We start from the raw sequence: 17,041 nt of genomic DNA on the forward strand, positions 1-17,041 counted from the left end.
ACGAGATTGTCCAGTAAAAAGTGATAAAACCCTTGAGCAGAAGAAGGCTAAGAGCCAGAGCAGTTTAGACACTGGGTTTTCTCTGGCTAAAAAAGGAAGGTTCCACGGAAAGGCAGTGAGGGAACAGGGCTCTAGAAGGTTCCAGACAATGGCCCCTCAGGACCCAATGCTTTACTTTTCCAGACACCCTCCCCCGAGACTCCCACAAATACACACAGCAGCCTTCAGTGGCACCGAATTTCTTTCAACAACCCCTGGGGTCTGTGGCCTCTCCAGACCTTTGGCTTGAATGCATGGTCTCTCTTCTTCCAGGAAGGTGGCCTTTTCCCAACCCCCAAGCCCAACCCCAGCCCCTTCTTCTCCAGGCCTGGTTAACTCGGCCATTCTTCGGTTATCAGCTCAAAGCACTGTCTCTCGCAGCCGTGGCTACACCCTTCAGAACGGAGAGGACACTTGTACTTGCTCTCGCTTGTTCTGCCGGCCCAGCAGCGCTTCTTCCCACACTCTGCTATGTTGTCTCATTTCTTCCCCACTACTCCAACAGGGACGGGCCTGCGCTTTCTTGAACACCAGGTTAATAAGCATGAAACTCATTTTGCGAGCAATGGTGTGCCACGAAAGTTCTAGGCAAGGCCAGGAAAGGATCTTAGGTGTATTTGAGGAACATTATCTGACAGAAATGTGAGGTTCTACTGTCTCTACATAACTCTACTAACTCTACAGAAGAGTCCATATGATTGTGTAGAAAGTTTTTTGATAACAGATTAACTGTTAAGTGAAAAAAGTTTATAAAACATATATATACTATAATCCCACTTGAGATATAAAAATGTATTTAAAATTCTGAGTGTGTGTGTCTGTGTGTATCAATATGAAAAAGTCTGGAAGAGGTTTAGAATACTTCATTCTCTTTGGGCTGTGTGAATACAGATATTTTTCCTTCCTTTTATTGATCTACATTTTCTACTTTTTTCCTATGCACATGCATTACTTTTAGAGTGTTTTGTTTTGTTTTTTTTAAGGGAAAGAAACAAAAGGCACGAGGTAATGAGGGTCTGAATTAGGAAAATGACAGCGGACAAGTGGCTAAAGGAGCAAATCTGATATTACGGTATAGATAAAACAATCTGTAAGAGCTGACAAAACGATTCTACATTTTTCGATGTAGGACTCATGAGGACCATAACGTATCAAAAAATAATAAAGTCAAAGGGATAACAGAAGAAGCCCAGTTTGTGATGGCAAAGTGGAACAGCGCTGTAGATGGAGGACAGCGTGCGGGGGCATGAGGGTGAGGTCCTGTCTTTGACAATGACAAGATGTGGGGACTATAGATACAGCAAATGAGGGGAGAGAGAAGGAGCAGTCTACAGGAGGGAAGGAAGGTTCCAGGCACAGGGAGAAAGGCACTGTTATCTTCGTCCCCTTCCATCTAGGTGGAAGAAAGGGACAACTGGGACTGGGACTAGACCTCTGAGGTGACAACTATATGAGACATGTACATCATTACACAGATTCAGGATACTGACAACTGTCAGTTACACTCACGAAAAATCAGTATCGTTACCGCCGTCATAGGTTTTACTCAGATATTTTAAGTGTCTAAAAATTTTCTTTATATTTTCATAGTTTATCCTCGTAGGTAAATATAAAGGATGAAATATGACAGAGATGAAATAGGAGGGCCCCAAATTTATGTCCCTTCTTCTAAAGGAAACGGCTCCATGTGAAATATTACACACACTTGAGAAATTTTCATCAAATTTAAACACGACGTGAGGTGATTCAAAACTAATACAGAGGAGTTCGGTGTGGGTAATTTGGAGAAAGCGTGCACTATCCAATCTCTCCCACTGGTTACAGATAAAAACCAAGGACAGCAAAGCGAAACAGAACCACCACCGCCACCAAGGACAGCGCATGTAAGACAATCAAAGGAAGACGCTGCACAGTTAAGGCAGAGCAAGGACCGTGGAAGGAAGTTGGGGACTCACAGAACAACCGTAGGGCAGTAAGTCGTAGCTCGTTGTTGTGTCACACCTCCCTTAGCTGTTTCCCACACCCATGGGCACTGCAAATGGGTGCGACGAAAAAACTCCAAGACAAAACCCACTCTCTCTTGTCAGAGGACTGAGGGGACACCTGCGACCATCCCAGAGAAGCCAGGGAAAGAGCTGCAGCCCCAGGGCGGGCAACAACGGTCCGAGGGTGGTGGAGCGGCGGCAGCCCACACCGCAGCCTCCTGAGCTCTCGGCTCCGCCTGAGACACAGGCAGTCCTGAGGAGCATTCGGTGGTGTGTGGCGGAGGCTAAAGCTGCATCGTACTTGCTAGAATCCCAGGAAGAGGCTCCAGGGGAGCCAGAGATCAGGGGGCAAGATGACAAAGGAGAGAGTTGAGGAAGTCTCTAAGGTGGTTGACCCTTTTTAAATTGGGTTGTTTGTCTTCTTAATGTTGATTTTCAGGAGCTCTTTATATGATCTGGATGCGGGTTCTTTGTCAAGATAAAAGTACTATGAATATTCATCCACGATACTGTATCAGCAGGCTGGTCCTTTAAAAATAAACCGAGTGAAAGACTCCATCCACAGAATTGAATGTACTCAGTTTATACAAAGTTCTAGAACAGGCAAAACGAAGCCACTGTGACAGCAATGAGAACTGTAGCAGTGGAGAAGGTGGGACTAGAGGGGACAGGAAAGAACTTACTGGGGGGATGAGATGATTCTGCCTCTTGACTGGAGGGGCAGTTACAGAAGATTTTTACATTTGCCACAATTCACTGAAATGCATACTTAAAAGCTATGCACTTTCTTTTATGTAAATGAGACCTCCATTACCAAAAGAAAGAAGGAAAAATTAAGGTAGAACTCTAGAGCTACCCAAAAAGTCATTAATTTCTGCTTATGGTGATAAGAGCAAAACTTTATAAACGATACTTCATAATTAACTTTTAGTTACAAATATCCCCCCCATTATCTACACCCCGACTAAAGAATTCTATCATAAAACACTTAAGGTGGAAAATACTCATTGCCAAGGTCAAATCTTTTACTTCTAGATATTTAATAGTGTTACACAGAAATGGTATTAAACAGCCAAACACGCTTGCCTTCTTTCTTTCTTTCTTTTTTTTTGGTAAATAAAGATAAAATAATGCTGAAACTATACAATGTCAAGACAACATATGTGGAGACCAGCTGTTATGAGAAGATAATACCATTTGTTCCCCAAAACTACTTCTCAGGAATGTCTTTAAGATTAATGAGATAATGGACCAGATCCTTCTTAGTGGGAAAACTACTTGCTGTGGGGAATTTGGGCACTTTAGGGCACAGTAAATCCATCAGGCCACTGGGATACCATTATTGCAGTAAAGCAAAATGGGAGACTTAAAAACCTGTATTCTAAATAATTAAGTTTTTAAATATTCAGAAGGGTACGCTCTGAAGCATAATTTATACTTGAACTTTACTTTCTTCAAAAACAAACAGAAAGCTTTCAATGTGTGAGTTAAACAATAAAGTTCTTCTGTCCTCCTAACATTTAAGAGTTTATCATAATACGAGGTAGCCAAGGTTAAAGAAATGAAGATACGGTCACTGTCCACAAGAAGCTCACCATTTAGGGGGGAAAACATACAAATAAATGATTTAAATGCAATGTGACAAATGCTTTTTAAAGATCCCTAAGTGCCTGGTACTACAGAAATACCTGGACAGGGCACCTTATTCGGAATGGGGGCGGGGACCCCGGTGGAGGACTGGACAGCTGAGATGGCCTGTGGGAAACCAAGAGGCCTGGGCAGAGAGTGTTTGGGGCTGGAACCAACTGTCACAAAGGGAGGCAGAAAGCCAAGGAACCACACGGCACAGGGACAATGTCTCCGAGTACCTGGACAGGCCGGAGGAGGGCACGCTAGTGGGGGCCTGTGAGGGTAGAATGGAAAGAGCCTCTTCGTTAGAATCAGTTGCATGCACCTGGAACCCTAAACAAGACTGAAGAGACACATGGGGCAGCCATCGGCTTCAGGGAGTAGCTGAGGTCACAGCCCACGGGATCCATGGGCTGCAGAAATCTCAACACCAGGGACAGACAAAAGGAAAGAAGGCAAGAGCCACCAGGTATGTTTAAAAAAAAAAAAAAATTCCAACAGAAGGTATCATGAAATCCAAAGGAGTAAAGAACAAAAGGAAATAAACCCTGGTAGCAAGGTCCTCTTGTCAGATAAAGGAAGAGGAGACCCGGTGTCATCTGGATGTGACCCCAGTGGGGTCTCAGGTGAGCTCTGTGACTAGACAGAGAACAGGATCCATAGCGCAGTTCACGCAAGCTTTCCGGGCGAGGGGGAAGGAGGGGCCACAGCTGGTAGGGGTTTGGGCTGAATGACTTTTTTGAGTTCAAGGAGTGAGGCTGGGAAGAGAGAGCTGTTATTGTGTCTTTCGGTAGCTCTGGTTTGGTTTCACTGTGAGAGTTGCCAGGGTTTAAAGAGGAAGACAGAAGAACCACTAGATAAAGAAATGGTGGGAGAAGTTTTTAAAACCAGAAAATGATGGGTAAAGAAATGAAAGAGGAGGATGGGACATAAATGTTATTAAGAGGGGCGCCTGGGTGGCTCAGTCTGTTAGGCGTCTGCCTTCAGCTCAGGTTATGATCCCAGGGTCCTGGGATTGAGCCCTGCATTGGGCTCCCTGCTCCGTGGCAAGTCTGGTTTCCCCAGATGCTCCCCACTCGTGGGCTCTCTTGCCATCTCTCTCAAATAAATACATAAAATCTTTTTTTTTTTACAGACTCTTTTTTTAAAAAGTTTATTTATTTATTTATTTATTAGACAGAGAGAGAGAGAACACAAGCAAAGGGAGTGGGAGAGGGGGAAGCAGGCTCCCTGCTGAGCAGAGAGCCCAAGGCGGGGCTCCATCCCAGGGCCCTGAGATCATGACCTGAGCTGAACACAGATGCCTAACAACTGAGCCACCCAGGTGCCCCCATAAAATCTTTAAAAAAAAATTTTTTTTTAAAGTTATTCAGAGGGCTGTCAGGGTTGGGGGTCCAGGAGAAGCCTTCTACCACTGAGATCGAAAGGGAAGTCCGACAGGTGGCTTTAGGAACCCAAGAGTCTGCAGGTAACCAGATGGAAACTGAGAGAATTAAAATGGCTTCTCGTTTCGGTGCCATGAGAGCTTAGTTCTGTCGAACCAGGACAGGGAGGTTTGCTTCTGCTTCTGCAAATATTATTTAAGGAAAGAAAGCTAAACTTGCATGAAAGTGAGTTTAAACAGTTACACATTCCAGGATATTCCATTGAATTATTTATCTGCAATGACATTAGGAGTTACAACTGTTCAAAACGAACTGAATTTTACCAAAAGCTGTCCCTTCCACTATAACATAAAAAATATTTGGATGTCGATCATTCATAAGCAATAAAACCCGCAAATAACAATACAATTAAGAGAGGTTTACTAAAAAATAAAAAAATGAAAGCTATAAAACCCACAATGATGAATTCTTCAGGGAATCTGGACGAGCTTTCGGGGAGAGATCTCTCTCCACAAAAGTCACATTTCTTCTAATTGCATGCTACAAACCAGTAAAGCTTACAGAAGCTATTACTTCTTGTTATGTTGAACTAATGTGTGCATAAATGCTAGTTCCAACTCTACGCACTGATGTTCTCCTACCACAGATTAGGAGCTATCTGCGTTCACTAAAAAACTGATTTAATTCTTCCAAGTCCTTGTTCCTCTGACCCCTCCATCCCATCTACGTGTGAGAACGGGACGGCTTTACAGCCACCTCCCATGCTGCCTGAACAAACAGCCACCATACCAGACACCCCAACTGTCCTCTTGTCTGGCTCCCTGGCTGCCGCTCGGTTGGTGGGGAACACTTCATTCTCCACTCTCAATGGTCTCCCCAGCAGAGCCCCTCCACCGCTGGCAGCCGAGTCCTGCATGCACCCCTCCCCCACACTGGGACTGGAGCCTCCCAGCAGCTCTCCAGGGGGCTCAAAGCCTCCTCCCCCAACTCAGCATGCCCCCCATGCCTTCAGCCTCTGCAGATGTCAAGCCTGCGTGCCCTGGTTCCGTCGGTTCAGGAACCCTTCCCAGTCATCCTGGGAAGTGAGTATTTGCACAGATAAAAAACAGACTCTGACAAAGAATCAGTGGAAGGATATTTTCTCAAATTTGATAAAAGTACTGTGAGCAGATTTTATACATAAACATATATATATAGATATACATATGTATATATTTATATTTATAGGTATATATTTAACATCCTTAGGTTTCTAAGAGACCACTGTTATTTATGTGGGCTTTTTGTGCCTCCAGAACACTCACCCTCTACCAGGCAGACAGACATACAGACAGATTCGTTTCTGTCTCTGCCCCCATAAGCCCAACATACATGTAGGCCCCAAATTCCAAAACAGGCATTTCAGGCAATATTAGTCACTGAGAAAGTGGGGCTTAAAATGAAGAAGTTCACTGTATAGAGCGTTTATGTTTTTGTTGGACTCGAGATCTGGGGAGGGGATCACTTTCATAAAAAAGAGAAACTTACTGTTGACGTGATCGATGTAGTAGACGCCGATCTGTGGATCAAAGCCTGCTTCCCAGCCCCACGGCAGCTCATCCCCAACACAGTCAGCGAACGACAAGGGCTTCGTTAACCTACGACGGACCAGAATAAATGCATGGGTGATTCTTTCCATCGAGCCACATTAGGTCAAAATTCAGTACCGTAAGCACAAAGAGGAGTCTAAGTGGCATTTCCCTTTTGTTCCTGTATCTAGAGTCTGTGCTGGTGTGTAGAAAACCTTAATGGAAAAAAACAAGGATCGAAGACAAAGATGAATATTCAAAAAAATAACAGTAAGTCCTAATACCCTTTGCAAAGTTCTAAGGTCATTTTAAATCAGAGACAAGTCCAAGCCAACAGTAAGGAGGCCTGGCACCCCGCGCTAGCTCTCCGGCTAAATGGCTCTCCCACGACCAAGAAGAATTCGTCCCTGGATTCAAATCCTGGCCTCATGGAAATCCTCATGCCAGCAACTCTAAGATGAGATCCGTATCAGGCTACGCTTATTCTAGATTTAGACGGTCTTGTACAAATGAACTGAACACTCACTTGACCGTGAGGTCCACTATGACCGGTGGGACAAGTATGTTTTATTTTTGTACGTATCTTACACGTACCAGTTACTTGACACAATTTTTCATGGAACCAGACACACAGACTACTGATGTATCAAGGTGCTATGACCTTTTGAAGCTGCCTCAGGCTTTCTCTTTAAGCCTTAAAATGATTGGGGGAGACTACAGTTTCCTAAACAGAGTATGGGTTTCAAACTCAATGTTGAGTTGATGTTTTTTCTCTCTCCCTTTCTTCATTTTTGATTCTGAGATTCTCCGGGGCTCTCAGAGCAGCCACGAGCCGGCCAACAGTACAGGTTAGCGAACGCCCTGCTGCTGGGTGGCCAGCGTCAGTGGACACACCTTCCCATTCAGCACACAGGCCCCACTGCCGACAGGGTTCCTACGTACAGAACCATCTGGAATCCCGTTTATCCATGCTAATGAGTATCGACAGTGTCGGGGTTCAACTGAAATACAGCTCGTTTCCAGAATCTCCTCCTTCCTCAGAATGACCAACTATGTCACGCGCCCTTCAGAATGCTGGAGGACGACAGGAAAAGGAGGGAAACCATTTCCTCCCAGGCCTCGCCTTCAACAGCCCCTCCAAGGACATAAAACACGGTGGGTGAAAAGAAAGGAGCGTCTCCTTTTCTCTCAATGTTCCCAGAGCCTGAAATCTGCTTCTGCCGATAGCTCCAGGGACACTGGCCTTGGAAACAAGTTCGGCTGATTTCCATCAGCTCACAGAGAAGCAGCTCTGACCCCAAGGCACTAAGACACCGCCTCACTGGGAGCCTCTGGCTACGCCACTTGGCAGTGGTGATCACACCCCCTTACCCTTTCCTTGCAATTTAACTGTCTCCTAGATTAATGTGAGATGAAAGAGGAATTAACTTAGAACAGTGTCAAGGACATGGTAACTAGTCAACAGATGTCAGAGATTATCAATACGAGCACAACCCGTGAATTCTCTTACTCGTTCTCCAGGGGAGGGGGGGTCAGGCAGTAGATCTCAACGTGCGGTCCTCATGACCTGCAGCATCAACATCCAGGCACTGGTTAGAAATAGCAATTCCTGAGCCCTCACAGGGGTCTACAGAATCTGAAACTCAAGGGCCCAGCAATGCATGATGAATCAAGCTCTCCGGGTCATTACAGAGAATTTGGGAACCAGCGGCTCAGAAGGTAAGAGCCTGCAATCTGCCAGCAGAGACCTGGGTTCCATCCCTTGTCTCTTGTCTACCATTCTCCTCTGTCCAGCGTAGAGCAGGTTGTTATTCACCTTAAAAACCCGTTTCCCAATCTATTTTGGTGGGGCGGGGGTGCCGACTGTGAAGTTTACGTGAGAATAAAACAGGATCACTCTCGGTAAATGGTCGGGCTTCAGTATAGGTCAGGTGAGTGAAACGAGCCTCAGACATGTCACGCAAAATGCACCCACTAACCCGGCAACTTGTCAGATTTACTTTTACAAACCTGGAGTCAATTTGAACCCAATCCAAGCCCTAAAAAACCCCATGCTCTCGGTTATGCTTAAATCCCATCTTAAATCATAAACTGCCCAGGAAAACTGACAAAGGAATTAAATTCTGTATCAAAAACTCCCCTTACCATACATAGGAAGTGGCCTTGTCTTTACACACTGTCTAGAAGACTGACCTCTGACCCCGCTGATAAAGCAGATTATTAATTAGCAAAGCCCCTGCGCCAGGTTACCTTGCATCGTATTCTGTTCTCTTTCCCTCACTCCTTTATCAGTGCTGTCTAAAATGCACATGTATCCTGAAGGAATGAGTAAGATCTGTAAGTTTAAATGAAAAAAGAGTGGTATTTCACAAGTGTTATCCTGGGACCAAATCAGCCTGCTTCAGCCTGAGTATGACAGGAATACATTTATTACTCTAAGAATGACAAGTCACAAAAGCTTCAGAGCATGGGTTATGATTGCAAATTATGGTAATTTGACTACACTTGGAAATAATCCAGTTTCCCTATTAATTGCTCAACAGATGATAAGCATTTTATTAACTGTCACTGTTCTAAGACTAGAATTACATGTATAAGTATACATGTAATTATGAACTCAGTTAAAAAATTCAAACGTTTCCATTCCTGGAAATTTTCATGCAAAAATTTCTTTGCAGTGTTACTTCAAAAATCATTTAGATGCTTTGTTTTCTGTGCCTGGATAAGTACCTATCTTTTCTCCACACTCCATCAAAAAGTAAAACCATTAAATACATATGTATAAATTTCTAAATGTTAGAATTTAATTCTCTTCCAAATTACAAGATATAAATAGAATAACAGTCTCGGATACCAAACAGAATGAACCACTTAATTCTGCTGCTATCCTGATAACGGGAACACATTACAATGACATACTAAGAACTAACATAAAACAAAAAGAAGTTAACAGATGCATTCCAAAATTAGCAACAGTATGACTTAGAATAAATACAGTAAGCAGAAATGTTGATTAGTTTCTAATTTCTTCCTCTTGTTTTCCACAAGGAATCTCTGAAACAGTCCATCTTCCTTTGATGTTGAGAAGTGAATATGGATGGAGTTTGCTTTCTGTTGGTTCCCCTCAAAGAAGCAACATCATGCAAAAAGCCTGAAACTAACGAGAGTCTTTATGCTAAATTCCGGAGATTACTCTTTGCTTTAAAAACCGCCTTCTTTTGCACCGTGACTAATGTGAAGAAAATGCGAATTTACTACAGCACTTTGCCAATGCTCACACACAAAACTGGAACTTGGCACAGTGTTTCCTCTCTCTGAGGGCACTGCATCATCCTTCCACACGATGTCATTTAGGGCTTACTGTCAATCGCGGATACCTGTCCTATGACACGAGACACCTGCCACACCCAGACAGATCTACTCTTCGCAGTTATGTGACAGTGGATGCCGTATGTGCACGCACAAACCCCCAAGCACTGAGTTTGTACTAATTGCACTGAAAGAAAAGGCTGTTCAAAGAAAAAGCCATTCTCGGGTTAATAAAACTCTTGCCACAGTTCAAGTCCCCCAAATGTATAGTTTAGCATGAAAGTGAAAGGTCTTCCCAGTTACTTATTTTATTATTTTATTAACATATAATGTATTATTAGCCCCAGGGGTACAGGTCTGTGAATCGCCAGGTTTACACACTTCACAGCACTCACCATAGCACATACCCTCCCCAATGTCCATAACCCCACCCCCCTCCCAACCCCCGCCCCCAACCCTCAGTTTGTTTAGTGAGATTAAGAGTCTCCTATGGTTTGTCTCCTTCCCAATCCCATCTTGTTTCATTAATTTTTTTTCTACCCCCCAAGCCCCCCACGTTGCATCTCATTTGCTTTGTGGCACCTGCCGCTGTCATTGTCGGGCTAAGTCAAAGCAGAGTCTACACTGCGAGCTGTCCGGGATTACTACAGGATCTGCCCACACGGACACCGCTGAACTTGCCCTGCAACAGGAAGGAAGGAGGCGTTTCACAATCTAAAGTTTAAAAGGAGGGTAAAACACCAGGAATCTTTCTAGAGGCCCGACAGAATATTAATTTGTAATGATGTTAATTAGGTCCCTCAGCACGACTATCTGTTTCTATCGCTACAGAGTCAGGGCCAAGCAGCAAAGGGACAGAAAGGGGGAAATCCCAGAAGAGGGTGAGTGGTGGCAGCAAGAAGAAAACCGCTCTTAGGAGAAGTACAGACTACTTCAGAGGAGGGGGACGAGGTTAACTTCGTATCTTTGGGGAAATTAGCTTAAATTCTTCAAAACGAGCCATATTAGACAGGAGGACGGCCAGACTGGGACGGTCCTGAGCCCAGTACACCCGGTCAAGGAGGAGCCTGGGGCGCCATGATTTAAATGGCTCACCCAATGTGTCATAGCTGCAGAGCCAGACCATTTCTCCAGGCCAAGTTCATGTCATCTTTGCACCTTCTTGGGCTCTCAGACAGCTCTTTCTCATGGTGGCCAGAGATCTGATCTTCCTCGAACTTTTACCCATTGGTGCTTGTTTCCTCCCTAGGTGCCAAAGAGAACTAGCGCAATCTTTCTTCTGCATGATGGGTTTTCAAATATTTGAACACAACGGTCTTGTTTCCCAAACCTGCTCTCCTTGAACCCAAATGGCTGGCTGCCCTCACCGTTGCTCACACCCTTTCTCTACTCAAAAGCCTGCCAACCTCCTGTCTTAATTCCACCAGATTCTCCCTGCTTTGCAGTCACATCCCATCAGTTAGTGTCAAGTATGAACATCCTCTTGTATCGTTCATTTTTCCCCTCAGCCTATAAATCTACTCAATCCCTCCAAACTAAAAAAAAAAAAAAAAAAAAAAAAAAAAAATTAAAAACTTTCCTCAAATCTTCTGTCTTCTCTTTAATGTTCATTCCCAAACCATTTCTTCATTCTGACCCACAGATCTTAAATCTGGAGGGCTCCAGGGAGACCCCGTCAAAATCTCCCTTATGCCACCTAACCCTCCGAGAGCCACTTCACGAATATACACCTGAGAAGGCGGTATTTGCGCCTGACTCACCTTTGAAAGACCACACTGCTAATGCTGTTGATTTGGGGACGCAACTGTATTGTTTGCAAAAATGTCAGTGCTTACGCTCTTCTAGAAGTCAACTTTTACATTCAGTAATTATACTAAAAATACAAAACATTCCCTGTTTACCATGTGTAAATGTGTGCTTTATGTCCTCGTAAACCTGTGCGAAGTACATACAAGTATTACTGCCATTTGAACAGCCCATGCAGGACAGAAACTTAAACTCTAGTCCAGTAAGCACGGGACTGGGTAACGTGTACCTCTTTCTAGTCACCATCTGTAGTTTCCAGCCACTGGGCTGATGATCCCGTGTGAGGCTGGCACTGTTCTCTAAAGTGTGCATTTGGCTCCTGATACGGATTTGACTCACCACCAGTTTCTGAAAGATGCAGCAAGAAAGGGGCCCCTTTCAAAAGTTCTGGAGGGAGAAGGGAGGGGTCAGGATGCCGAGGCAGCATTGCTGGGCACAGGGGTATGCTGGGGCCGTCTATATGGCCCAAGGGGCTCCTGTGGCTGGCAAAGGCCACGCACCCCACGACACAGGCCTTCACGCTGCCCACCTTCGCAACAGAGGCTCCTAAGGAGTAGGACGTCAAGTACAATCACATATCAGGGACACACGACTCCTGCGTGCTTTGACGATTTGACCAACGAGCAAAAATTCCTTTTTAAAAAAACACTTATCTTTTTGATAGGATTTGTAGACCAAATTGCAATTCCTAAGTAACATTATATACACGCAATCCTGAAACAGGACGTTATAAAATGATTCGACTTAATTGTTTATATGGTTTGCCTATTTTAAGTTAAAAAAAAAAAAAAAAAAGTTGGTATCTGTAAGGCCAAAATTGTGAACTGAATTTCCCACAGGAGCTCTTTAAACGTATCAGCTTAGAAATGCTGGTTTCGAGTGTGGCTCCCAAACCTACGTGTACATACAACTCATCTAAAAGGCTTATTAAAACAGATCCCCGGGGGGCACCTGGGTGGCTCAGTTGGTTAAGGGGCTGCCTTCAGCTCTGGTCATGATCCCAGGGTCCTGGGAACAAGCCCTGCATCGGGATCTCTGCTCAGCGGGGAACCTGGTTCTCCCTCTGCCCCATGCTCATGTGTTCTCTCTCCCTATCTCTGCCTCAAAAGTAAATAAAATCCTAAAAAACAAAAACAAAAACATTGCTGAGCCCATCTCCAGTTTCTGCCCCAGTAGAGCAAGGTGGGGAACCTGTATTTCTAACAAGATCCCAAGTGATGCACTGTGGCCCCTGGACCATACTCTGAGAACCCCTAGTTAAACCACTAATCACAGCCCTAATCCACCCAGGTGATGGAGAAATGAAAACAAACTCAATTTAAAAATGAAACTGGAGGCAGGAGGCTTGGCTGCAGAAACACCTATATGATGAAAACTATGTTTATGTAATGTTTGGACAAAATTAATGGCTTAATAATTCTTACTGAAGTCGTTTCATATAATTTTAAGTAAACTTTTTTTTCCCTCAAAAAACACAAATTTTTAAAATAAGTTCTTGAAAAGCAAGGTTTTCTTTTTCTTTCCTATTCTCACCCACATACAGAATAGTAATAAATACTCAACATCATTAGTCAATGGGAAAATGCAAATAAAGAGCATAACGAGGTCCCAGTTCATACCCACCAGGATAGCTAGAATTAGAGGACCAGCACCCCCAATATGAAAAGTAACAAGTGTTGACACAGATGTGGAAAAAGGGGAGGCCTGTACATTGTCCGTGGGAAGGTGAAATGGCACAGCCTCTGTAGGAAATAGTTTGGCAGATCCTCAAAAGTTAAACACAGAATTACTGTATGACCCCATACTCCTGCTCCTGGGTCTATGCCCCAAAGAACTGGAAACATGTACCTAAGTCACTGCAAGCCCATTCATGGTCACAGCAGCACTGTCTACAGGAGCCAAAAAATGAGACACCTCAAATGTCCACCTACGAATGAATGGACAGAGCGCGTGTGACATCTACACGCAATGCAGGATCACCCAGCCACGGAAAGGAATAGTGTGGCTACCGCACTACAATGCGAGGGTCTTCCAAACATTAGGCTAAGTAAAGCCGGATCCCGCAGATCACACATACCTCCCATATGAACTATCCAGTATAAATAAACCCAGGAAGATGGAGAGTTATAGGGGTGGCTGTCAGGAGCTAGGGAGGGGGCCGGATGCGGGGCTGCTGGAGGAGGATTTTGGAAGGAGAGAAATGGTTCAGAACCAGACAGAGACGGTGCTTGCACAACAGTGTGAGGGCAGGAAATGCCACTTTAAAGTGGCTCAATCCGTGGTATGTGAATTTCACCTCAATAAACAATTTTGAAAAAATAGTAACGAGTCCTCACAATGCCAAGACTCCAAGTGAGTAAGATCTCTTCACAAGAGGAAGTTAAATAATCAAAATATGTGAAAATGTGCAACTTCATTAATAAAAAAGAAATGCCAAATAAAACAATCATGAGGCTTAATTTTAAGCCTGTTAGGGTATCGAGTTTTTGTTTTGTCTTGTTTTGCTTTGTTTTCCTAATGAAACTCAGTTCCGGTGAGGATGTGGAGAATCAGTTACTTTCCTTTGTTGCTCATAATTCTGTAACTTGATACAATTCTTTTAAGAAACAATTTGACAGTATTAGAAAACCATTAAAAAGTTGATTCCATTTAACCTAGGAATGCTATTCTTACCCAGTATTCCCTGAATTCTGTCCCACAGGACCACTCCTCCAAAGACTGGGCGCGGCCACCTAAGGCCTCTTACTAGCCACCGTCTTCCCCACAGCCTCTGAGCTTCTCCAAGGCAGGGCCCATTCTGCTCTCTCCAACCCTAGCAAGGTACCTACCTCGTCAGGTCAGAGTACGCGTCAACTGAATGGATGCAGATTAGAAAGACAGGAGTGAAAACAATTATGGAAGGACTGTTACTATTTTTAAAGTCTTCAATTTACATAAATGTAATAGTAAATGCATTTATTAAAAGAATAAGATGAAGGTTAATATTTAAGTGATCATTGATAAATATAGGAATGAATATTGATAATAAAGACTGTGGGACAAGAAAGGAGAAAAATCTCTTGATATTACACCAAAATACCTGGTTCTATAACTTACTTTGGTTTATTATAATTACATTTTGTATCATAAATGAATAGTTAAACAGAAAACAGATTCTTAGTTACAGAGAGGTGAAAGAATTTATTGCAGGTGTTACAATAATTCATCCATTTTTTACAAGTATTTTCCCCTACAGAAGAAAACAGAGTGGTCAGCAAACACTTTAACCTGAACCTCTTTTCTCTCCTAAGTGCCAAGAAATGTTTGCCCATTGGATTATTTGGTTTTGGAAAAGAGTTTGAGAATTTAAGTAGATATGCCAGTAAAGAAAAGAGGAATGCTGGTGAGAGGAAGCGGGCTTAACAGATGATTATCCAAACAAACAAACCCACCAAGACCGCCCCATCCTCCTAACTACAGCTTGAAGAGCACACGCATTAGGGCCGCCATCACAGGCAAGAGCCGTTCAAGGACCAGGACTGGAAGATGCTGGGGGGATTCACTCAAGAGACAGTGCTCCAGCCAGAACAACAAAGAACTAACCTACAGCACAATCCCTGGACAGCTACAACCTTACTGTAGTCAAGCTCTTTCTTAAAAAGAGGCTGACTCAATGATTAAAATGATCCTGTACTACTTTTATCAAAATCTAAGGAGCTGGGAAGATATCTTTTAATCCCTATAACCCTTATTACATAGGGAAAAACCCTAGTTCACAGTGTGGTCACTCCAGGCTACGTTTTTCTTAAATAAACATATACCCGTATACTGAAGCACATATAATATTATGCACATTTTTATAAGATCGGAATATTAAATTAAATAAACTATACACTATATTTTTGAGCCTTGCCTTAAAAAACACAAGTAATACATTCTCATTACAAAAAAATATATAAAATAGAATAAACTATTTGTAAAGTCCTGCCTTCATTTCCCTATAGAAAGATATATATTCCCACACTTTGGATATCTTTTCAGTCTATCTATAAATTCACATGCTATTACAAAACTTATGATTAGGCTCATGCTATGTGCATTTCCTACGACTTTGTTTAGTTTGCAAAACAAGTTAGAAATATTTCAATGAGCATAACTACACATTTACTTCAAAATTTTAATATCTACATACATGGAATGGATTATAGCCCATTATTTGACAAATCATTAATTAACAGACATTAGTTTCATCTTCCTTCAAGAGAAATGCTTCCGTGTACATGCTTGCAAATATTTTCAGCAGTGTAATTATTTTTTAGAATGAATTCCTGGCAGTGAGTCAAAGGATATACATATTTTTAAAACTTAAAAACATCAATATATATTAGAGAGATCTTAAAAGACGTACTAGCATTTAAAATTTTTAAGATTTTATTTATTTATTTGACAGAGAGAGAGTAGGCAGAGAAGCAGGCAGAGAGTGAGGGGGAAGCAGGCTCCCAGCTGAGCAGAGAGCCTGATGCGGGGCTTGAGCCCAGGACCCTGAGATCATGACCCAAGCTGAAGGCAGAGGCCCAACCAACTGAGTCACCCAGGTGCTTCAGCATTTAAATTTTTTAAATTTAAACTTAAATTTAAAATTTTTAAATACTCTCCTCCACAGTGGTAGTGAGTGCCCATTACCCACGTTCCACCACACCTGATAAGGTCCTGGGGAGAGGGGAAATCTAACAATTACTACATAAGGTGTGTAACTTTTCCATATGTTTACTTGCTTCCTTTCGTCCTTTTTAAAAGTGGGCTGTCTGCCCTCCATACTGATTTGTAGCAACTTGTAATACATGTTGGCATTAATCCTTTGTCAGGATGCAAATTTTTTTTTTTTTCCTGAGGATATTACTGGTCCATGAACTTTGTTTAGGGTAAGAAAAAGAACTGATTATTTAAACATGGGTGGGAGGGGGCATCTGGGTGGCTCAGTCGGTTACATGTCCAACTCTTGATTCTGGCTCAGGTCATGATCTCAGCGTTGTGAGACTGAGCCCCAAGACAGGCTGCGTGCTCAGCAGGGAATCTGCTTGGGGTTCTCTGTCGCCCTCTTTTCTCTGCCCCTCCCACCTCTCTAAAAAATAATAAGAGAAGAAGAAAAGTCTTGCAAAACTGGATTGACAGGGGAAAAAAGCTAGCTCCTGTATCTTCCTTCCAACTGTATTGATTCCAGGTAAGTCAAAAGAATTACATGTGATAAGTGAAGCTAAAGTATGAAACCCACAGAAGATACACAAGAACTCTTTATGACTTCTGGGTTCCGTTCCCACCCCCAGCGTTTCAGACTACAGTC

General features: G+C 43.1%; 1 protein-coding gene across 4 annotated transcripts in view; it reads right to left on the minus strand.

Moving 5' to 3' along the window:
* WWC2 (WW and C2 domain containing 2) overlaps nucleotides 1–17,041 on the minus strand; it is a 204,190-nt gene that overhangs the window by 102,792 nt on the left and 84,357 nt on the right. For 2 of the 4 annotated variants that reach the window (XM_044225654.1, XM_044225655.1), the window contains exon 2: nucleotides 6,566–6,675. In XM_044225654.1, coding sequence (XP_044081589.1) covers nucleotides 6,566–6,675 — 110 coding nt within the window. Of the gene's footprint in view, nucleotides 1–6,565; nucleotides 6,676–17,041 lie in introns of those variants that run through there. The other 2 variants (XM_044225657.1, XM_044225656.1) reach the window with 1 other exon arrangement.

The sequence above is a fragment of the Neovison vison genome, chromosome 11, assembly GCF_020171115.1.
Source record: "Neovison vison isolate M4711 chromosome 11, ASM_NN_V1, whole genome shotgun sequence".
In the NCBI taxonomy this organism is placed as follows: domain Eukaryota; kingdom Metazoa; phylum Chordata; class Mammalia; order Carnivora; family Mustelidae; genus Neogale; species Neogale vison.